The 18,547-nt window shown below is 32.2% G+C and overlaps 1 protein-coding gene across 1 annotated transcript in view; it reads left to right on the forward strand.

Annotated features, from left to right (window-relative positions):
* Window positions 1–18,547, forward strand: part of LOC143228243 (serine-arginine protein 55-like) — a 42,703-nt gene that overhangs the window by 15,867 nt on the left and 8,289 nt on the right. The window contains exon 2 of the mRNA XM_076459533.1: window positions 17,707–17,851. Coding sequence (XP_076315648.1) covers window positions 17,707–17,851 — 145 coding nt within the window. The remainder of the gene's footprint in view (window positions 1–17,706; window positions 17,852–18,547) is intronic.

The following is an 18,547-nucleotide window of genomic DNA, read 5'->3' on the forward strand; positions in this document are numbered from 1 at the left end:
TCTTTCAAGACTGTGTCTTGAGTGTTACACATTTCATTATAAAGATTAATGCCATCAGTTGACAACTCCACTTTACAGTTGCAAACGGTTTCTGTCAATGACTTCAACATTTTGTGTCAGTCGTTGAGCATGAAGTTTATTGAATAACAGCTATAGCTACCTTCAGTCACTTACTGAAGTGGACCGGAGCAAACGATTTTACCTTTTCTTTCTCCAAAACAGTTTACATACACTTCTGCTGTCAATGGTGTTTTCACCCAGATCCCAGGCTCCATCTTGGAGAAATTATGCTTCCCACAGTCCATGAGGCAAAGTTCTTGGGGCTTATCTTTGACCATAAGCTGACCTTTATTCCACACATCAAGCAGCTTGTCGAGTGTACAAAAGTACTGAACATCCTCCATGTCCTCTCTTCCACCTGCTGGGGAGCAAATAAATGTTCTATGCTGAAATGCTAAAAATTCTGTCAAGGCCTCAGCCTTGAAGGTGTTGGACCTTGTTCATCACCAGGGGCTTTGGCTCTGCACAGTGGCCATCCTCTCTTCTCCAGTCCAGAGTTTGTACACTGAGTCTCATGAACCTTCTCTATACCTCCATTATTTGCAACTGTCTTTATTGTATGCTTCAAAACATCTATCCTTATCACAACATCCCACCTGAGGTTGTGTTTACCTTCCTCAGTGAGTCATTCTTTTTTAGAATAGATGGCCTGTCATTGTTCCTTTTGACCTTTGTATCCAGGTGCAGTTGGATAAATTTGGTATGTTTTTGGATAACATAGGTGTATCCACTGATCAGCCTGTCTCATCATGGCTGATTACCATCCTCAAATATGACCTTTCTTTGAGTCATCTGGAGAAAGCAGATACTCCTGCCTTCTGTTTGCTGAACATATTTCAAATCATTCTTCCATTTCTATTTGTACAGATGGTTTGAAATCAGGTGACTCTGTGGGCTCTGCCATGGTCAGTTGTTACTAAATCTGTCTGCTCTGGTACTGTCACTGCCATGCCTGCCCTATACATGGATTAAGGTTCTGTATTCAAGGCTCAACTCCACACCAGTTGGCAGTTGACTTGGCTGGTGTGAGCAACATGATAACAAGCATTTCCAGATCAAACCTGTTTTTGCTCTTTGGAATCTTGTTTCCATAAGGATTGGAAGGAGGAAGTTGTACTGGCTGGGCTATGCATTGGTCACATTTTTTTATCTACTGTGGAGAGTGATGGCACCATTTAAAATATATTTTTTACCATTTTTTTATGTTGGATTGTTATTGGGGATGGTGACACTGTCCACCTCAGTTGTGTTTTTAAATTTTTAAGTGACATTGGTCTTTTTAACTCTATTTAAGATTTTAATTTGAAAATTGGGCTATGTTTGTTTTAGCATAATTCCTTTTTACATATTTTAATGGTTTTTACTTTTTACCAGTTGTTTGGTGCAGATAGCCCAGTTTCTCTGTGCTAATAAATGTTAAACAATCAACCAACCATCCAGAGTTTCCCCTCTTTGCCCATTTAAGTATTGAGAACACTTACTACAGACTTTAGTACTATAACATGCCTTACACAAATTTTACTTTTCCAATTTCTTCACCATCTTCAATGTGATATCAAAATCCTATATGTAAACACCTCATCCCAGTGATGTAATCACTTTCTCAACAGACCATTTGACATGTTTCTATCAAATGTAGTGCAATTATTATTCACTACTTAACATTGTGAATTTCAATGCAGTCAGCATTTATACAATTATCTTTTCATTTATAATTGTACATCACTTAACCAAATAAAAACTTACTGACAGATATGAATTCCAGAGTTAATGCTTCTACTACAGAAGCCAACTACGTCTTTTCCACTTCTGCTATCAACAACCATTGGAGGAGTCACTCTCAGTTAAGTTGTCTGTGATATAATTCTTTAAATGATGGAGACACATGCAGACCAAAAGTATCTTTCCAGTGGAGTTCTGAGGCAGTTTTAATAAAATACCTGGAAACAGCTGGTGAGAATTTAGACTCGCTTTTCTGGCTTCTTCTTTTACTAAGTCAGCCTTAACAGGGGATCATTTGGAGCAGCCACATCCAGCTCAATTTCTTTAGTTGGTTACTTGGGTTTTTGAAGTTTTGGAGGGCTTTACTCCTTTCTTGTTAGCATAAAGGATGGCAAGTGGCTACTTGGTTTTCCTCCTCCTCCTGATATTGCTGTTTATGCTGGGAAATTTACCATTCAGTTACATGACTGGATAGTTATGCCTTGTCACCCATGTTTACCAAATCAGTATACTTTGACTTATCAATGCCAAGAGGAGGCTTACTTATATTTTCAACAGGTGGATTCTCTTTTGGACCTATGGGGATCTAGGTTGGAACCTTTAAACAAACAACAGTTTTCTAATATTCATTTTACTCTCACAACTTTCATAAGGTATTTACGTTCAACACAACTTTTGTTTGAAACTTATCAGCATTCCCTCAGCAATTTAAGAATGAGTTAAAAATTTTGCTGACATTTACCTATTCAGATTGTCTTCCATTCTTTCTTTGGTTTTCTGGCAGTTTGTTGTTAAGATCTATTAGATAGAGGCACTTTGTATTCATTATCCCTGGCTTCTTATCTTTCTGGCTTTAATTTGAGTGTATCAGCTCAAAGTATTTCCCAACCCCCTCCTTCAGTTCTCAGGTCTTTTGGTTCCCATAATAAGATCTGTCCATATTCTCAAACATCTTCTGCTCAGGCAGACTGATGACAGTAGCATTGATGATGCTACCAGGGGCAGAGGGAGTAGTGAGAGCATGATTACATCACTTCCTGGAAATTTGAGTTCTTTTCACCAAAACTAATCACACACTTATAGGGTTAATTGTTCAATCTACATCACCTTCACCATTGTCTGCTCAGACTGTTGACTTTTCATTTTCAAGAGATCCATGACAAATGGAGCTCTATTCTTAGGCTGCAAGGTTAGTCAAAAAGGCAGTGGACAAGGATGATCCCTTTCTTTAGGAATTTTACTCCCATTTATTCATGGTACTCAAGAAGACAGGCGATTTGCAGTCAATCATTGATTTATCTCAACTCAGTCAATTTTTAGATCCTCCTTGCTTCACAATGAAATCTTTTGTCACCCTACAATGCATTAGGTTTCTGGACAACCAAGTTCAATGTTACTAACACTTGTATCCATATTTTCATAGCAGAATCTTCCTGGATTCATCAATCAAGTGAGCAACATTCTCAAATTCTCCTTTCAGAAGTCACAAAAACAGGCTTCCTAACCTAACTGATAAAATGTTTTTTGTTATGAATGAATATTTTGTCCATAAGGGTGTGCTTTTAGTATATGCTTAAGTCACACTCAACTAACCCTTATCAGGCTTCAAGTCATAGAAAAAGCTGTCAGGATTTTACTTCTGTCTGCTTTTCCAACTGTGCAGGTGGTTCTCTCTTTTTTGGGGATATGGGCATCCCTTGAGTCTCATTCCTTTAGGACTAATGCATATGAGGTTCCTTCAGTAATCACTGTACAACTAATTTATCATATATTTTGATCCTTTGGATCATCCTGTCTCATTACTTAGAAGCAACATCATCAATTACAAATGGTGGATGGATTGAAACAACACTGCTGTTTTGGGTACCATTCTGCCACTTCTTCCCAAGATCAATCTATTCACAGGCACACCTCTTCAGGGGTGGGGAGCTTATCTTCAATGTCAAGAGTTCTAGGTAGTTGGACAGAAGGCAAATCCACCCTCCATATCAGTGTTCTTAAACTTCTTGTAATAACATCAATTAATGGTTCAAGGTCTATTTCTTTTGAGAGGAAAAATAGTCATGATATATTCTGACATTTCCACATTTTTCTCATGGAGGCACACACTCTTAAGACCTTTGTTTTCATACTTAGGTTTTTTTCTATTAGGCACATTCCCATTGTATCAGTCTTTTAAAATCTCATGTTCTAGGAGTGATGAATTTAATAAAAGATTTTTCTGTTGTGATTTTTCAGTTGATTTGCTCTCATTTGATGCCTTTATGACTAAGTAGAAGCATTTCCATTGAATATAAGGGAAATTAGCAAGTTACCAGTCTAACTAGCAAGTTTGCAAAGATGGTTTATAAAAGTAACATTACAAATCATTCATTTTATTATCAGCAAAGATTCAGTTCTCACCAAAAATCTCTGAATAAATTTGTTTAAAGACAAGTGTCACTTCCATTTCATTTTGTAGTTTATACAAATAAATGTCATAGAATCAATATTGTAATCACTGTTACTGCAAGCAGAAGAACACATGAAGTATATAGAGAAAAAAAAAATATCTATTTTCCACCCTGTATTATTATAAGGGTGTATTATTATAATAATTATTATTATCTACTAGTAGTGCTCGGGAGTCCTTATCACCCCTAATTTCCATTCTCTGAAATGATGAACAAAGTCTTCTTCTCCAGTGTTTGAGTGTGTTCATCCACTCTTAAAGAAGTGGACAAAGTTGGAGGTTCTCTTACTAAGGTACCTGGATATATTTCCTAGATGTCAGTAAGAGTGGTACCCATCCTACTCAGTATTCTACTCATAATACATTTCAGATTTGACATAAAGCTATCCAATTGGGGAGTGCATGGCTCTTCTCTTTGACCAATGCCAGTTTAGTATATTGTTCACAAAAGGTAATGCACTAATTCCTCATAATTCCAAATGTAAAGTGGTCCCATTCTAGGTTCTTGGTTGAGCACAGATTTCACATCCTCTCCATAATTCCAGGGTCAAGCAGAACACTCCTTGTCCACTTGGTGAGTGAGGATGGATGCTTATAAATTCCAGATCGGATAAATTCTGTTTTTTTGGTTGAGTGCAACATATATTCCAAACCTGGGATGTTGCCTTTTGGACTTCTTCAGGTGTGGAAGAAAAGGTTTACCCACTTAGGTGTTGCTTACTTTCTTTTCATGATTCTGGTGGCATGAAACACATCACAAGTTGGGATCCAATGAAAGATATATTAACTCGAGCCACCAACGTACAGTATAGGTACCACAACCCCTTAATTCAGAGTAGCAAAACTTCAGCTATCCAGTTGGGGCTGGCCTGCACTGAAAGTTACTCATATTTTATTCCACTTTTGATACAGGAACTAAGTTCCAAATTAAGAGCTTAACTGATTTGGATGTAGGATGGATTTTTCTCTTGGTATATTCCTGGTCTATGTAGATGCTTTCTGTATAGGTCATGTCTGCACCAGTCCCTCCACCTTCTCAGTGTGGGATTCTAACTACTGTGTCAGAGGATGGTTAGAGTATGTTTTATAAGTTAACATTTTTCTGAACTTAAATGTTTTTCCAATAAAACTTCTACTGACACTTCTTCGCTAAAGGTTAGTTTGTCTCTAAAAAGTGAGTACATTATGAAAATGAAGTATTTGTATACAGTATTTATAAAAGGGTGCATTAAAGTTGTGGAAATGCCTAAGGCATTTGAATGGGGTATAAAAAGACTGGAGCAAGCATTCTCAGTGCTTAGATGGGTAAAGAGTGCAAACTCTAGAGATTGAGAAATAACTGGTGTTTGCAGAAGTATTATAAGAAATACATTTTTGGTTTAGGAAAGTTTTAACCTTGGTGTGAGCTTATTTTTCCAATTTAATGAAACATTCCAGTTCATGATGTGTCAAAAATCAGACATTCCATTTGTTTTGACTGAGGTAGGTATAGGGGATACCATCCATTAGGATTACATGGGAGATCTTGACTTCACCATGTCATCATTCTTCAGAGAACAGAAAACAGCCTGGACACCTCTTTCCTTAAAATCAAACTTTAAATTAATGATGTATCCCTTGCATGTAAAAACTTAAATTCATCTTGAAATCCAGCTGCCCTTTGTTTACCAGTTGCACGTGAAGAAGTTCATGAATAATAATAAAATAATCAAAGGAAACAGAAATTAGTATCATCCTGTACTACCTGCAGACAATGGTGGGAACATGATTGCTTTTCAAAGTTAAGAAGAAGAGAAAAAAGAAAGTAATGATAATATGGTACTATCACTTGGGGTAAGAAAGATAAACTTACCTCTTGAAGTTGGCATTTCAGCCCCCATTATGGTGATAAGGCACTAGTTAGTAGTCCATTAGACAAATTATACTAGCATAGAGGGTCTTAACCAATTATCTAAACTAACTAGTATAACTCCCAACCATCACCCATAAAATCCACTGTAACTACTGCTTTTCAGACTTAAGAAGCTTTATGTGCAATGAGTGTCAGATAGTTTAAATAACCTTATTAACAACTAAAAGTACCTATCAGAAACTTTCACTAAGATTTCTTTAATTTTTACTTTTTTATATTTATTCAATACATCCTTATATTTATCATAGAATATGTTAATAATTTTATTTGGAGGTCTTATATTAAATCCATTAAATATTAATTTTTGAATCAAATATTTCAACATTAATAGTAGAGTACTGTAATTTATTATAAATTTTAGAAAATCTGAATAATTATGAAGTTATAATGCTTATAACAGAAAAGTATGGTAAATTACTATGAAAATAGGGTAAAGAAAAATATTTTCTTTTATCAAAAATATTTAAATTGTCATTACCAATTATTTTAATTTCTAAATCTAAATAATGCACCGCTACAATAGAAATTGAAATATTTTTAACTTCTAATTCTACTGGACAAATGGTATTAATTACATTATTTATACTAATTAAATTATGTATATATATAAGTTAAAAGAAAAATGTCTGGGTTTATGCAATTTTCAGTAAACCTGCTTTCATAAAAATACATAAATTTGCAATACATGTAGAACTGGAATTTCTATTACTTGTTAAAATACCTGTTTATTGAAAAAATATATATATGTATAAGTACTATAAATGCAGAAGCTTCTATCTTTTATATTTTTGGAGCTACATTTTCTTTCTTTCAGTATTATGGAAGAATAACAGAACTGTAATGAATAGACAACAAAAATTAAATCTTTTAATGGAATTGTAGTGTACAGTGTGATAAAATCAAATGGTTGTATATTCTTTACTTGTTCACAGTTTCTTAGATATTCTAAGATTTGTTGATTTTATTTATTATTCAAAATTTACAATTCTTATTATTAACACTTTTATTTTTAATTTTATAAAATATTAAGTAATTTGTTAAATAAAATGGCTGATTATTAATAACTGTTTTTATTGAACTAGAAATATATCTAAATTTATGGAGTTTAGGAATAACATTCAGATAAGGTAAATCTACAAAAGAATTTGGTTTACGATAAAGTTTTTATAAGTTTTAATAAGATTATTAATTGCTGTATCTTACTTTTAAACCTAAAACTTCCATTCCAAAAACTATCTAGGTGGATAAGATCTATTGTAGTTATGTTTCAAAATACATTTGTCAGTGTTGTTTTCAATAGATTTTAGAATATTCTGCTAATTACATTTTGTGACAATTCTGTATTTAGATTCTTTTTTAAGTATTTTACATAAGAGTTTATGTATTATAATTTCCAAGTTTCCAGTAATAGTATGTTGATGAAGTTTGTACGGCTTGTACCTGGTTTTGCTAGTAGGGCTGATAGTTGTATCTAGCCTCATATGACCTATTAATATTTCTGTAATGGATAGTTACAAAGACAATTTTCTTCTGTTTGTTTGGGAATTTCGCACAAAGCTACTCGAGGGCTATCTGTGCTAGCCGTCCCTAATTTAGCAGTGTAAGACTAGAGGGAAGGCAGCTAGTCATCACCACCCACCGCCAACTCTTGGGCTACTCTTTTACCAACGAATAGTGGGATTGACCGTCACATTATACACCCCCACGGCTGGGAGGGCGAGCATGTTTAGCGCGACGCGGGCGCGAACTCGCGACCCTCGGATTACGAGTCACACGCCTTACGCATTAGGCCATGCCGGGCCCCACAATTTTCTTCAATATTTCAAAAAAATTCTTAAATTCATTTGACAGAATGGATATTTAAATATAAACATATGCACTTAAGTTGAAAATATTTTCTCGACAAACCAAGAAGTCTAAAGAACTTAAACTTCTGTAAAATATTACACTATGTGGCATATCATTTGAAAATGATCAGAACAAGAACTTCTCTGTCAGACATGTGTAACATAAAATTTACACAACATAGTATTTCACAGTGAAGAACAAAGTTGGTTGTAAATTTCTCTTTTATGTAACATAAGATGGCAATGTTTGAAGATGTTTTTCTAAAAGTAAAAAGTAATGTAAACACATCCTGTATGGCAGTGGGGAAGCAGTTAGTCATTATAGTATGTGTGTTATAATGCAGGGTTTTGTACTGCTTACTGATTGTAAAGTGTTACCCTTTCCACAAACTCACCAAAATATGTTTATTTTTGCTGCTATCAGGTGCTTGAGTAAATTATCCATAAACGAAGTCTTTCACATGAGAAAAAGCTTGACATATTGATTTAAGGGCAGTTCTCCATTGATTTGTGTAGTATTTACTTTGATGAGTTTGTTTTTGAGAATCAGGCTCTGTTTACCCAAGTAAGAAAAGCATAAATATGTGAGACATTTAAGTACAGTTATCTGTTTATTATTGCTAAAGTAATTATTCCTTTTCAAACAGCACGATTAATAGTTTAAAGAAGAGACCTGATATACTAATTTTTATAAAGACAAGTATTTAGGAGCTTTATTGTTTAGAAATAGATAAGAATGAATGTTAAAAGCTTTAACAAGTGACAAAATTACATTTACTACTGGGTAGGACCTTCTTATACCTCCAGAACATCATGGATGCAACAAGGTGCTGGAAACATTAATTAGAAATTTTGGTTCATGCTGACTCGATAGCATCACGCAGTTCCTGCACATTTGTCAGCCACACATTCACGTCGTGAACCTCCCATTCCACCACATCCCCAAGGTGCTGTATAGTGAATTGAGATTTGGCAACTGTGGAAACCATTGCAATATACTGAAGTTACTGTCCTGTTCATGGGACCAGCTTCAGATGATACATGCTTTATGACATGGTGCATTATCCTGCTGGAAGAAGCCATTGGAAAACGGGTAGACTGCGACCATAAAGGGATGCATGCTCAGGTATGCTGCAGCATTTAAATGAGGCTCAGTTGGTATTAAGGGGTATAATGTGCCAAGGAAACATTCCTCACACTATTACAACACCACCACCACCAGCTTGTACCATTGACATAAGCCAGGATGAATTCATGGATTCATGATGTTTATGATTGCAAATTCTTTCCCTACCATCTGTATGTCGTAGAAGAAATTGAGATTTGTCAAACCAAGCGATGTTTTCCAATTTTCAATCATCCAGTTTTGCAGTTTTGGTGATCCCTTGCCCACTGTAGCCTCATCTTCCTGTTCTTAGGTGATAAGAGAGGAACCCAGCATAGGCTTCAAGTTTTGATGCATTGTGCATTTAGAGATGCCCTTCTGCACACCACTGTTGTAAAGAATGGTTATTTGAGTAATTGTGGCCTTCCTGTCAGCTTGAATGAGTCTGGCCATTCACCTCTGACCTCTCTCATTAACAAGGTGTTTTTATCCATAGAACTGCCACTCACTGGATATGTTTTGTTTTTTGCACTATTCTCTGTGAACTCTAGAGACTGTAGTTCATGAAAATTTCATGAAGTCAGCAGTTTCTGAGATGCTGGAACCACCATGTCTGGTACCAACAATCATTTCATGGTCAAAGTTGCTTAGATCACACACCTTCGCATTCTAATGTTTGGTCAAACAACTGAACCTCTTGACCATATCTTTATGCTTTATATATCGAGTTGTAGCCACGTTTCATTGTTGACTATTTGCATTAATATATATAAAATATATTTTGTCATACTATGGAATTAAAATATAAATGATCATCCAGCCCGAAAGTCAGGTAAATGTTTTCATAACATAACAGTATCAGCCTGCATTATTGTCAAAATTGAAACACAAAACAGAACAAACAAACTTGGCAGAAGCTTTGCTCTGCCTTGTGGCTTGGCTCAAACATTGATTAGGAGCCCTGTTGTCATTTTAGTATGAAAGTTAAGTAATATTTTGAGGTACTGTCATATATACTTACATCTGGCATGCAGTAAGCTTTATCAGTCCATCAAATTAATTTCTTTCAACAGTATCTCAATAACATTTTAGTGTTAGTATTTTCCTAAAAGTCTACAGATGAGCCAAACAGATCAGTAATTGTTTTACTTTAATTTTCAGTTTATGAATAATTATTTTCATCATAATATTAATGGTCTTAGAAAAGCTGTCAGGAGTGATCACCTACTCTCCCATGAAAATATTCCTTCTGTATTTTCTCACATTAAATCATCTAAGAAGGAACAAACAGCAAAGAATATGGCCAAGTTTCATACACAATAGACAGTGAAAAAAGGAATTCGTAAATGGTGAACTCTGGGAAATGATGTTACTGTGTCTCTTGCAATGTCAGAAAATAATCTGTATAGCAAAACATGCAGATTGCTTTGCAAGCCAGCTGACTTTGTTTTTATCATAATACTGTTTAGGACACTATCTGCTCTTAGTCTTGTCAAACAATTATTTTTGTTTTTGTTTTGTTTTCTAAGATAAGTGAAATGCAAGTAGTAAGGCTGTATAAGTAATGAAGTTTTAAAATATTTTGGAAACAGGCATCCTATTTGCCAATGGTATAATATTTCACTACTATCATTATGAGTTATTGTAACTGTTAGAAAGACTGAAATGATTTTTTTGTTTTTAATTTCATATCACTCACATTACTAGAAATATATATGTAAGCATTGAAATTGCTGGACTGCATATAACCTAGGCCTTGTCAAATATTTCCACATGTACATGGGTGTGTCTAACCTAACTCAACTACTGTATGTATTGAAAAGTGGAGGCTATACTAGTGCCAAATTTATTCAATGTATATTTCTTTTCCCTCAGATTTTCTCTAAATAATTGTGCTCTTATAATTCTGTACAATAATTTATATGTTGTGGTGAAATTGTCTCTCAGACTTGATTAATATAGTGTACAAAAAGTACACATTGATATTTCTTAAAGATTGCACTTCTGTGTCTATAGCAGAAAAGGTACTGAAATTTAGGGGCTATTTATGCCTATGTTAGCAATTAAATTTAACTAATATGGGAATGGACAATCAGAAGAGGAAGTATAACAGGAGGAAAAGTGGAATTGGACTTCTGTAATTTGCAAAATTTTGATAAATTGAGTATGACTGACAAACACATGGCTTTTATGATTACTTTTATAATTTTTCATAATATTGTGAATAAATGACAGTAAAAAGATTATAATTTATTTATTTACTTTCACAGCAACTAGTGCCTGCTAAACACCACGTGATATCAATGTAATAGTATTGGCTGAACTTAATTGTCTTTGGGCTGGTCTGATTCTAAACATGTACACTGAAAGAAAAACAAAACAAAATGGCACAAAATTAGTAACATGTTGCACAACTGTAGCACGTGCATGAAGTGCTGCATCTGCCATTAAGATCCTAAAGTCTAGAACCCTTTTAGAGTCAAGTTTTATTTACCACAACCCTGAACATGAACAAAATGAGTAAACAAAATACTAGGCACCATGATAACCTACTTTCTGGGCATTCTTGAAGCTTAATAGAACTTGACTGAATTAATCATGTACAGGATATATTAGTTATTTCAGCTTTGATTGCTTTAGGACCATATGGTCAACACTGAAGTAATGAAAAATATAGTGAAAAATCTCCTTTCATATAAAAAAATATACCAGATATTTAGTTCTGGTATTACAGAACTAATTTTTAAAAGTTAACTGGTATAATACCATCACTATAACAATGAACATTCATGCAGCTTACTTGAGAAAGATAAATACTGTTACTTGTTAAAACAATAATATGACATTGTTTGAGTAAACTTTCTATTTTTATTCTTATTCATTCCACAATGATTTTCAAACTTTGCAAGATAACATGATAAATGTCAAAAGTTTTATTTTATGAAATAAATTGATATTTTTAAAATTCTGTACACAAAGTATTAGATTTTTTAACTATCATCAAGGGCTTAGTTGATTTAACTGACCACATGATCTCTTTGTACTTAAGTAACGTCTTTATTTATGATACTAATAACTTTTACTGTAGTATTATATGTTCACAAAATTCGGCAGACTTTCAGTAAACATTTTAAATGTTTTTTGTACAGTCATTTTTTTCTTATGAAGTATTTTAAATAAACCATAAAAAATTATTTTCAAATATATCAAGGTGTTTTTTTTTAACTAGTCTGCATGAAAAGTGATTTTCTTGTTAGGATTGAAAACGTCTTTCTTCATGTTAAATTCTGTTTGTTTAATGTCTGATAAAATTTCCTAAGTACCTTATATCTTGTCTGTTATTTTCTTCATTATAACTATACAAGGTTGGTCAAGAGGAGTCTGATTTTCTATTTGATTGCTTTGTAATCAGGCAGAATTGAAGGCTGTTAAAAGTATAGTTTGTTTGAGCAATGAACTTCTATTGTGAGTACATTAAATTTTATTCTTACTGGAAGGGATGGTGAATCAAGTGGAGAAAAAAGGATGCCTAGAGAAAATGTGACATTTTCTCTACCTTATCTGTGTACACATTTGATCAAATTTGACCGACTTTGTAACTACCATAAAAAAATTTAGAAATAAGATTTAAGTTGTACTTTTTCATTTTAGAATGACTACAAATTGTAACATGGAACTGTAAATGTTTCTTTATTCTATTTGTTTATTTTTTATATGACCCTTCAGATGTGTCTGATCAAATAGCATAAAACTACAAAGTTTAACTGTCTTAGCTTTATGCGAATGAACCGGTATTTTACAAAATACAATCAAACCTCAGTTATAATACGTTATTACTATTTACAAATAAATTCTTACATTTTTGCTATTATTCTTTAAAATATAGTAGTAAATAAAGAAATATTGAAAACAATTTTTAACAGTTGTCACCAAGTTTGTACTTGCTTGCTGCACTTTGCTAACTTTTGTGGAATTTTGCACATCGATGGTGTAAAACAAAATTTTCTAAAAGTTTTATATTTGCATTTTGAAATATTAAATTATAAACTGTTGTATCTGTATAGCAGAATTCACTGTAATTTATCAGGCTTATTGACTATGCCCCTATTTGGGTTTTAAAAAAACCTTTTCAAATCCATTTTCTTTTAACCCTTCCTTCCAAGATTAGAAATGAGAAACTTGACTTGGGAAATGAATATGTCTTGAGTAGGCTGTGAAAACCAGGTGGGGAAATTCTGAGCTTTTTATTGGTTATAAACACGTGATGAAGTGAAGTGAGTACAGGTAAGCATTTCCACAACTGGGTAGAGTTGGGCATGGCCACTGTGTTTGATTTGCTAAATATAGTCATATCTCATTAAATAGCAAATGTAGGAGGTTTTTATTTTAATATTTATTTTTAAATTAAGAAATAATCAATGTATAATACTAGTATATAAATTGTACAGTTTGATGTCAAGCTTATTGGCATACATGTATAGAATATTATTTCAATAGAATTTTGAGTGTAAGTTTATAAACAGGATGGCATACCCTTTACCATAGGAAAACCTGAATCAATGTGGTTAACTCTTTCATAATGGGCTTGGAATAATATATGAGTTTATCTTCACATTTGCACATATTAAATATTTGAACTATAACTTTTAATACAGTATGTTTATCTTCACAAATTGTGGTACACTTTTAGTAAATATTACATGTAATTTGTATCACAAAAATCTGATTTTTTAATGAAAATTTTTACTAAAGATTTCTTTATGAAAATAGTGTTTTATTATTAGTCTGAGTGCAAAGTGATTTCATGTTATGATTAACAAGACTATTCTTTGTCCCAGAAATCCCAAATGTATTTGCGTAGTCTCTAAAACCTAAATAGATTTCAAACATTTGTTTTAAGTAAGACTTTATATTATATGCTATTTGTTGTACTCTAACTATGTGAGGTATGTCACTTGACCAACCTCATAACCATCATAAAAAAATTAGAAAATAAATATAAATCATGCTTTTCTTTGTCCTGGCTGTGTTTTAGTGGATTAGTATTTTGTAATATACAGGATGGCCTGTAAGTCCCTACACATCCATACATCTTGTGTATCCAGTGTATCTGTGTGCTGTCCCTCATTCTTGCTGTGCTCATGTACCCACGTACTTGTCACAATATGCTTTTCAAGTGTAAATGGGCTTACATTGGCCATATTTCTCTGAAAAAAGAAACAAATTTATAATACATGCATAATTGAATATAACATAATAACATATGGATGGGTAGGGACTTACGGGCCACCCTGTACTGTCACATTTCAGTTATTATACATTATTTGCATATATACATTATTATTATTATTACTATTTAAAAACAAATTATTAAACTTTGTTATAAATTTAAAAAAAGAAATAAAACAAACAATTAATTCTTCTCCTCGCTACGACCATTGTACTCAATTACTGCTGCACATAGGTTGCTAAGCCTATTAGAATTTCATATGTGTAGGATACCAAATGATTTTTTTTAGGTTTTATATGTGCAGTTGGATAACCAAAGAATCATAATTAACTACACTGATACCATAGAATTCCACTATAATTTATTAACCTTAGTAACAAAGGTCTGTTTATATTTTTAAAAAAAATGAAACTTTGAGAAAACTAAAGACACGCCCTACAATTTTAAAATATTGGATCAAAAGAACATTGTAGCAATTTCAAAGATCAAAATAGTAGGGAAAACCACTCTGGGGACATTCTAAGCTGTTGATTGGTTATTCATGTCATATATTGAAGTAAGTGTGTGTGTGTGTGTGTATATAAGTGATCATTTCAAAAATTGAAAGAGTTGAGTGGTGCTACTGTGTATGATTCAATATATAAGCCATATCTCAGCAAAATAAAAAGAAGACAGAAGGCCCTTATATTATATTCTATCTCATCAATATTAGTAATCTGAGTTTCTATAGACTTGATATTTTGATATCACAAATATCTAATTTTAAACAGTGCTGTATTCAACATACTATGTGACTCACTAAAATTTGTGTTTGTATGTTATTTTAATATTTACTTTTAAATTACAAAATTAACTCATATATAATATTAAAGTTTGAATTAATCTACAGTTTTATTCCAAAGTTATTGACACAAACTTACAAAGTAGTAGTTTAATAAAATTTTTAATGCATGTCAATAAATGCCATTGACCTGTTACAAAAGGGTTATAAAGTTTTATTATCATTTGTGGTTCTGGAATCAAGTATATTATAGATTTCAAGAGGTATGGGGTAGAGGTTATTCTTACTTTGCAATTGGATACAAGACTCAGATTGAATTGTTAGCTTGCTTTCAGCTAAACTTTCCATGAGGTCACATACACTTATTTCTAGGTGACATACATTTGTACATGTATTTGCATGAGACCCACTAGTGGTTTTGGTTTCAAACAGGCTTTTGATTCTTTATTGATTTAAATATGAAATCAGGATAAATTATTGTAATTGTGTGTTACAGTATACAGTAATTAAAAAAGATTTTTGATTATCATATTTTTCAGCTTACATATGGATGATTTCACTAAAATGAGTGTTAGGCCTCAAACATTTTACTTCTGTTTTTATTTTATTCTCTAAACCATGTGTTAACGACTGCAACAATTTATCACTCAGCAGGGGTGTGGGTAGTTCACAGTTTAATATGGTATGACATGTTCACTATGCATGTTTCTTGTGTATTTCTCAAGGAATGACAATAAATAATTGTTTTTTTCAATTTTTTTATTTATTTAAGATATACAGATTTAATAAATTTTTAATTTTTGTATTTTCCTTTTTCTAAAAATATATCAGAAAAAATATTCACTTATCTTGGCCCCAATATAGTTTGCCTCTTGGCAGCTGCTTTCATAAGTTTATTTTTTATAAAATAAAAAATCATGTGAATGAACTAGCCTAATAAAGAATTCAGTAAATTAAAATCATTTTTTCCATTAGTAAATATTCCAGCACCAAATATATTTGAGAGTTATTGACATTTTTGAAATATAAAATGTTATATAAGAGGTTTGACATGTGCATTTGACTTTCGTAGTTGCAAGCCAATAAAACTAGAAGCTTAGAGGCTGTATTTTACATTATGACTTAGCTATTTCTGTAATATAAGTGTGTAACTTCTGACAGACTCAGATGTTTGTATTAAGGTAGAAAGAAAATTAAAAAATGGGCAATTTATAGCAGAGAAGTGCCACGTGTTACAGAAAGGTGACTAATGAGAACTTTAGATATTTTCTTTTGGAATTAAGAAATTGAAACTTGAGCAGTAAAAAATTAGATTACAAACTATGTTTTGATGTTAAGCTTATTGACAAATACTGCTAGTAAAGTAGTTTTGAGTGTAACTGTAAAAAAGTTTATGGCATTTTCACTTTTACCTACTCCTACAAATATTCAGAGCTTTAACTCTTTTTGACTTACCTTTCCTTATATCATTAACCCTTGTATGCACTATTGATATTGGATCACTCTAACACTATATCCCCTGCATGTAAAAGCTTACATTTCTCCTTAACATTTTGGCTGTTGTGTAATCACATAGTGAAGATGTAACATAACTCTTGTCATATTGTGTCCCAAAAATAAAACAAGAAGACAGAATTGTTTGAAACATGACAGGTAATTTCAGAAAAATAAAATATTTAAATTTTTAAATAAACTTTTTTTTATCTATTGATATAACAGTTCGTTTAAGGTTACTATTCTTTCTTATATGGTGTTATGTTATTTATTTATTGAGTGGATACAAAATAATGTATTATTTTTTGTAATATTAAAATTTCATTTATTAAATACATTCTGATGCCCAGTTTATTGAAATAAGCACTTTTTATACTTTTACCTATCTTTATTCAGAGAGCTAATATTACACAATTTTGGTCTATTCCAGTATTTCACATAGAATGCTCAAAGTCATGAATATTAATGTTATCCTATCTTTCAAATACAGAAAGGAACATTATAAAGCTCAGCTATTTCATAGTCATTAACAATAACCTTTTCAATAATATCCTGCAAGGTCTTTTTCCCCACTCTAACGTTATGCTCATAATTAACATACTTTAACAAATCCATGCTGGTAAAACTAAACAGCATGGATTTGTTGAAGCTAGTGGTTTGTTTCTCATAAGTCCTGTTGGATTTCCTCATTTCTTTTTATAATCAAATTCCCAGTCTTCCTGATTTTCTGTATAAACTCAGAATCTAAAGTTTTAAATACATCTTTTCTGTTTTTATTTATTTTTAAGTTAGATTATATAAAACCTTGGATTATTTTGTGTATAATATGAACATCTAAAATTTTAAATTTGAGAATGATTTTCCTTGCATTAGCTTATGTAGTTATGTAAAGATGCATTTTGTAGAAAAAGCTTAGAAACAACTTGGTGTACACAAATAAGTACTGAATGAACGTTTTCACTTCTTTTCCATGCTAAAACATCATGGGATGAAAGCAGGTTATTTTTATGTTCTTGGAGAATATACAGATTTGTAAAAATAAATGCATCTGTATATACTGAAATAATTGGAAAGCTTGAATTTTCTTGCTTTATTTTCTGTAGTGATTTACCACACAATTCTGACATGGGAACCAGAGTATATATTGGATGTTTAAACTGTGATTGCTGTGAGAGGAATTTGGAAAAGTTCTTTAAAGGATATGGATGGATACGAGAAGTTCTTATAAGAAATGGGTTCGGTTTTATGGTAAGTGTCAAAAACTATGAAATTTTCTATACTTCATTGTAAAATAAAATTTCAAATTAAGAAGCAAAAAAAATTATCTTTACTGAGTACTTTAAACATTGAAACAAAATACATTTTAAGAACACAGTTAGAGTTGGGTGGATTATATTGATTAAAATGTTGTTTCTGATTTTTAATGTTTATGGTTATTCTAACTTTGTAGTCTTTAATATTGTATGCTTAAACAAGTATGGATCTGGAGGGGCCAACCCCCTTTACCCAATGTTCTTACAAATTAATAATTATATTGCTTTATATAATATAAGTAGGTGCAGATCTAGTAAGGTGTTTAATGAAAAACAGCCAGCTGTTATTTTAGTTCATTGGATTATTAATTACCATACTTTGTGATTTTTAAAAAGCAAAACAGGAGAGTCAAATTTAAGACCACAACCAGTAACTCATTGTTATTATTACTACAACAGTATGAATGTTGGTTAGACATTGCTATGGCTTCTTTTTCAAAACACTAACAGATATTTGTTTACAATATAAAGTTAATATTGTTTAAGATACATCAGAATTGATTTTTCACTGTTTAATTGTTAGCTTTCTTGTTGATGCCCAAAACAGGTGAAAATGCAAATGGTATGAATTTATATTTATAAGAAATCACTTTTTACCATGTTCCTCAGTAGTCAAGGAATGTCTTCACCC

Source organism: Tachypleus tridentatus, chromosome 10, assembly GCF_004210375.1.
Source record: "Tachypleus tridentatus isolate NWPU-2018 chromosome 10, ASM421037v1, whole genome shotgun sequence".
NCBI classification, from domain to species: Eukaryota; Metazoa; Arthropoda; class Merostomata; order Xiphosura; family Limulidae; genus Tachypleus; species Tachypleus tridentatus.